This window comes from Stigmatopora nigra, chromosome 1 (genome assembly GCF_051989575.1).
Source record: "Stigmatopora nigra isolate UIUO_SnigA chromosome 1, RoL_Snig_1.1, whole genome shotgun sequence".
Classification (NCBI taxonomy): domain Eukaryota; kingdom Metazoa; phylum Chordata; class Actinopteri; order Syngnathiformes; family Syngnathidae; genus Stigmatopora; species Stigmatopora nigra.
The window spans coordinates 26113225-26119002 of record NC_135508.1 but is presented as its reverse complement, the minus strand read 5'-3'; the positions used below and the strand labels follow the sequence as shown (position 1 = coordinate 26119002).

Below are 5778 nucleotides of genomic sequence, written 5' to 3'. Positions count from 1 at the left end.
GATAGAATAAATTACTTACATTACAATGTTCAAAACTTGGAAATTATACTGAACAGGGATTTGTGGCCATGAAGGAACAACTGGCAGCTACCAGTCTGATGGCGTTCCAGAATCGCATAGCGGTGGATATGATCCTTGAAACAGGGGGCGTGTGTGCAATGTTTGGAAAACAATGTTGCACCTTCATACCGAACAACGCGTCACCCAGTGGATCTCTCACCAGGGCCATTACTGGCCTGCAAACACTGAACCGCAATATGCAAGAGCACTCTGGAGTAGATACGTCCGCATTGTCAGATTGGTGGGATAAGACCTTTGGAAAATCTAAAGATTTGGACTATAGGCACAATTACCGCTATCCTAACATTGTGTGGGTGATGTAGTATCCCCTGTTTGCGCTCCTTGCTAAGCCGACTTATAACTACTGAAATTGCCCCTACAAATTCTAAAGTACATGAGTTGTATCTTATGGGACGGTTTGGGGAAAGCAGTGAGGTCCAGGAGTACGGTAAATCCGAGGACCAATTGGACGAATATAATTATGTTTTTTCTCTTTCAGACCAGCCATGGGAGTAAGGAGTAGGCGGATAAAATCGCAGTCACCGACATTTCCATTTAGTGATTACTAAGAAATGACTAATAACATACATATTATAAAAACGGGGGAATGTTGGGTTTATTCTGTTTTATTATTATAATAGTTATATTAATTCATTTCTTTATTAAATCAATCTCTTTCTTTTCTTTGTATTAATTCATTACTTTGTTAAATCATTCTCTTTCTGTTTTTCAAAAGTCTTGAGGTCACGCCAAGTCATCTTTAACCTAGACAGCCTGTTCCAGGATGGTTATACAAACAATCCACCCAATCTGGGTCCTTGAGATTTGGTGGGCCCTTGGTGACGAGGACAGGGCTATTCGGACAATAACAAGAATATTGTTATCGTTATGTAACCGTACACTTCGGGTTTTTCTGTATGTAACGATTATATGATTATGATTATATTATATGATTCTTAGGTCAAGGAGGTTGTATAATTACTCTAATCTAAATGTTGTTAGGTCTAGTCCCTGTTTTTGTTATTAGTAAAATACTTTGATTGTTATTGTAGTCCCAGATGTTGTTTTTACTCATACGTGATGGAATGATCAACAACTCTGTAACTTGTGACCATAAGAATGGGACGAAAACGTCTATTCGAGGAGACGTTCGGAAGTTGTAAGGTGACACTTGCTGACTCTCCCCTTCGGAGGCTTTTACCCATTGTTGTATCCATTTCTATTTAATTAAATGTCAATAATTGAATAAGATGTCTTCCTGCAGTTATTGATAATTACGGACGAAGGTAATTATTAATGAACCTGACAACATTTCAGCCATTATTTGTTGCCAGGATCAGAAATCTGCTTCAAGGCCTTCACGAGCAGTTCTGCGGGCTCTGCTACATCAAACAGGCATCGATAAGACTGTTGCTTTAACCAATCAGAATTTGATTTGGTGACACCAAAGCCATTTTGTCAGCATAGGGATACGTCATCGCTTTCACCAACTATGATTGGCTAGTAGGCAAAAGATAGCCAAAGTGAGCTAGCCAGAGATCGCAAACTCCACCCACAATGGCCGACGAAGGAAAATAAATGGATTTGGTTGCTGATTTGCTCACAAAGCTATTTTCCAGACTGACTTTTCCAGAAAAAAAATGGACATCATTAAGAAAGGGCGATCTACTTTGAAGCTATCAAGCCTGTTACAGCCGGGAAAAGGGTGTGTTCGCCACTTTCAGAATGTGTTGAATTAAAGCAATTTTTAAGACGGCTATGCCAGAAATACGCCAGGACAGGCTCGACTTTCATCATTAGCTTTGATGGCGATAGAAAAGAAGGAAGAAAGAAAGGAGGACAGATATTGTGTACAGTTAAAAATGATTTTTGGTGAGTAAAATATGGCTATATTCCGAAATAATATTTCAATTGTGGGCCCGGTTCTGATATCTGAAAAGCTCCAGTGTTTGTATTTAATCACTAAATCCTGTTAGGAAGTGGATTTTACCCCATCTTAGTGCATTTTTTTCTGTTTGATGTTCATCGCTGTCTTTTTCCCGGGCAAATTATACTAGGGGCCCGGTTCTGATGTCTAAAAGGCTCCAATATTTGTATTTAATCAATAAATGCTGTGTTCGGCTGGATTTTACCTCATTTTCTGGCAATGTTTGCCCGTACGCCATTGACATTCATCGCTGTCTTATGCCCGGAAAATCACAACTCTTTTGGAATGTCTGAAAAGCTCCAGTATTTGTATTTAATCATTGAATGCTACTAGGAAGTGGATTTTACCCCATTTTTGTGCATTGATTTATTGATATTTTTTTGTGTCAGAGCTGTAGCTGCAGTAGAGGTTTTATAGCCATAAAATAGTTTTTGAGGGTTGGTTTGATTTGTTGAAGGCGCTATGTGAAAATGCACGGACCGCCACTGCCTCCAGCCTGTATTTAGACAACCAGCATCTTCCATATACAAAATTAATCGAACCCGAAAAGGAAGATGGAGCTATCTTCCTTCAACAGTAGCAACAGTATCTAAATGGGGCAGAGCTATTTTGAAATTGTCAATTCATTTTCCGTGACAATTTCAAAATAAAATAACTTTTTGGGGGATTTCATAACTTCGCTTTATTCGTACCTCGAGGCACTCATTTGCATATGAAAAGCTTATGTAACCTGGAAATGTTGTACTTAGAGGCATTCGTATGACTAAATCAATTTCATTATGATCCTGTGTTTAAACAATGAAAGTAGAAGGAAGCCAAGTTACCCTTACAGCTTTAAATTTTTCTGAAAGTGGCTGGTGTTCGAATAGGTTTGGACGTTTTTGCAGGACAAATAGTGACTGCCATCTAACACACTAATCTCATTTCTTGTCCAAAAATCAAGATAACATTTTTGCTTCATAAAATCACTTTTGCTCAAACAAAGTCGTCTCTGCTGAAGGTGGCGGTCGTCTCTGTTGCAACTCTGCTTTGTTGACTCTTCCTGCCTTCATAGAACAGCTGTGGCCCCAAAGTGATCCTAGAAGAAGTAAGTGGCAGCATGTAGGTCTTCTGGGTCTGAGCGGTAGCATAAGGGACTGGTCTCCGTGAACGATTTGAAGAACTGCACAGTGCCAGATTCAAGAATTTATCACAGCACAAAAATCTTTAGGAAGTTAAAACTTTTTTTATACCTATGAGGAAGGCCTTCTTTTCCAGATAAGTAAGTTAGCACCGTCCCTCCAGAGAGCAAGAGAACAGAACCGCCCCAGCCAACAAAAACTGCAGCTCCAAGCTCGTATCTGATTATTGATGTAAAAGTTCCATGCCAGATATACAAAATTCATGCACATTTTTCTGCTAATATACTCACTTTTGTGCTCTGAAGTTTGGGTCGAGGAATTCTGTGATGACCCTGTTGGCCCACCATGAGTAAGTGATCATACCACAGATGCCTAGCACAAAGATACATTTTTTAAAGTACCTGTTAAGTAGTCTTCCTACATTTGGCCAAAATTGAAATTTACCCGAGGCCAAATAGGTGATTCCACCTGCCAAGGTAAGTCTTGCATTTGCTATCTCTGATCCGCCAATTTTGGTGCACTTCATTCCAATGAGAGTAAGAACGCCACCAAAGAAGCCAGTGATGACTGCGCAGACTGCCAAAGCTCGGCAAGCATGTAGGAATGCTTAAAAAAAAAGCATGTGCAGAGGTGCTCAGTACTATGTTACTTTCACATGATTATCTAACTTTGGAAGAGAAATGTACTTCTAAGAGTAGTTTTACCATGTCATGTGTTTTACCTTAATAGATTTGTGGAGAAAACACACTACTTTTACACCGCTACATCTAGCTGCACTACTGCCGTTTCATATTTCGTTTCTATTGTGCATATTACGTTTTACTTTACTTTTGCCTTTCTACAAATATTTACTAATGAGCAACAATAATCACCAGTCCCATATCAGACATACATAATACACAGTCACTTGACCGCCAGCCTGTTCAATCAGGGTGACTTTAAAGCACTGTAAAAATAAAGAATTTCATAGAGCGCTGCATAAACATTATTCATAGGGGAGTTGTTAGACCTTTATCCCAGTTTTTATTTGGCAATGATAGTCCACGGAAAATTGAAGATAAAATTGTTTTAATTTCATCTGAGGAAATGTTTTTTTTGACTCGTGGGCACCCATTCTGTTTAGGTGGAGCTGTGGTGGGGTTGTATTGTTGTAGTCAGATTTTTGGGTATTCGTTCATACAAATATGGATGGTCATGTAATGGATTATAATACAGTAAAGTAATAACAGTTTACATAGATGATGTAGTGGTGAGAAGACATTATACCATTGTTTAAAAGAAATCTGACATAAGTAGTCACTCATTACTTGAGCATTTATTTGACTGAATACTTTTTTACTTTTGGATGACTACTCTTACTTGAGATTTTTTTTTCTATGTAACGCTAATCTTGCTGAAGTAACACCTTTGTGTGTAAGCCTGTCTGTTCTCTTCTATTAACAATTAAGGAAACATTCTTAATTTTGGGCTATAATGATAGTGCCTGGTTGATGTGTGATTAGGGTTAGGCTGTCGAGGCTTCGATCCCAGTTGGAGTCCTCACTGTGTGGAGTTGACGTTCTCCCCAGGCCTGCATGGGTTTTCTCCTGGTATACTCTGGTTTTCTCCCACATCGCGAAGACATGCATTTTAGGCAACAATAGTTGTTCATTTCCTTGTGCAATGGCATTGACTAGCCACCATTTCGAGATGTCCCCCGCCTGGTGCCCATAGTTGGCTGGGATAGGCTCCACCACCCGCCAAGACTAGTTTTAGGATAAGCAGTTCCGAAAATGAATGAATGAAAGAATTTTAAATCATGTATCAATAAGAAAGCTCAAACAATGTAAAGTCAAAGTTGAACCAATTAAAATTTTACAGAGCACTACTGAAAATTTAATAAGGTAAATGAATATAAAATATAAAACATTCGGAACATGGATTATTGTGGAGTAAAACATTTGCTCAAGGTTCTAAACTCAAAAGAAGATAGACTGAGTATCATACCAGGTAGAGCCAGCATGGATGGATAATCTTTACAGTCAGAAACCCCAGTGGTGTCCGAGATGCAGTCCCTCCACAGGTTTGAGTAGTAGTTTGAGGTGGTCATCACAATGCTGCCCACCTCAGAGAAAGTCCAGTACTCCGTGGGAAGGGTGGAGCACACCAGGATCCAGCCACAAAGACAAGACACAAAGCAACCAATTTCTGCGTACATTAGCATAGTCTTGTACTTCATGATGAGTGTCAAGATTTATTCCTTCCAACGGCACTGCTGATGTGGCGCTCTGGCTGCAGCTTGTTTCTTTTTCTTTTCCCATCTTATCTTTTGGAATAGTTTTGTCTAGTCAGCATTATTTTATGTTCCCAGAGATCTGGACTCTGGGCTGGATGTGGGACTAAATAAATGGGAAATAAACTGGAATAATGAAGCTGCTCTCAAGTTTTTAAAATTTGAATATTGACTTATGGCGTTTGCATCCATTTTGAACCATTTATCTTTGTTTAATTGTTTAATATTTTTAATTTAAAGTGTTTATTTAATGTTCTTTTTTCTCTAAAAATGAAAAAAAAACAAATACGTATTCTCTAAATATCCATAGTCTTCATTAGAATTTTCGCATGAAACATAAAGTCGACAGAAATAATTTACTTTTTAAAGATGCATTTATTTAAAATATCTCAGCCAGA

The 5778-nt window shown here is 38.6% G+C and overlaps 1 protein-coding gene across 2 annotated transcripts; it reads right to left on the bottom strand.

Moving 5' to 3' along the window:
- Positions 1 to 1374: 1374 nt before the first annotated feature.
- Positions 1375 to 5388, bottom strand: cldn10d (claudin 10d). 2 transcript variants are annotated; one of them, XM_077718414.1, is made up of 5 exons: positions 5095 to 5388; positions 3510 to 3714; positions 3399 to 3440; positions 3220 to 3327; positions 1375 to 3149 (listed from the first exon to the last, which is right to left on the bottom strand). In XM_077718414.1, exons 1-5 carry the CDS (start codon positions 5324 to 5326, stop codon positions 2963 to 2965), a joined length of 774 nt encoding a protein of 257 aa, XP_077574540.1. In that variant the 5' UTR covers positions 5327 to 5388; the 3' UTR covers positions 1375 to 2962. The 2 variants fall into 2 exon arrangements, with proteins under 2 accessions (XP_077574540.1, XP_077574548.1); XM_077718422.1 differs by having other exon boundaries at positions 3399 to 3480; positions 3553 to 3714; positions 5095 to 5386.
- Between the last annotated feature and the right edge of the window lie 390 nt (positions 5389 to 5778).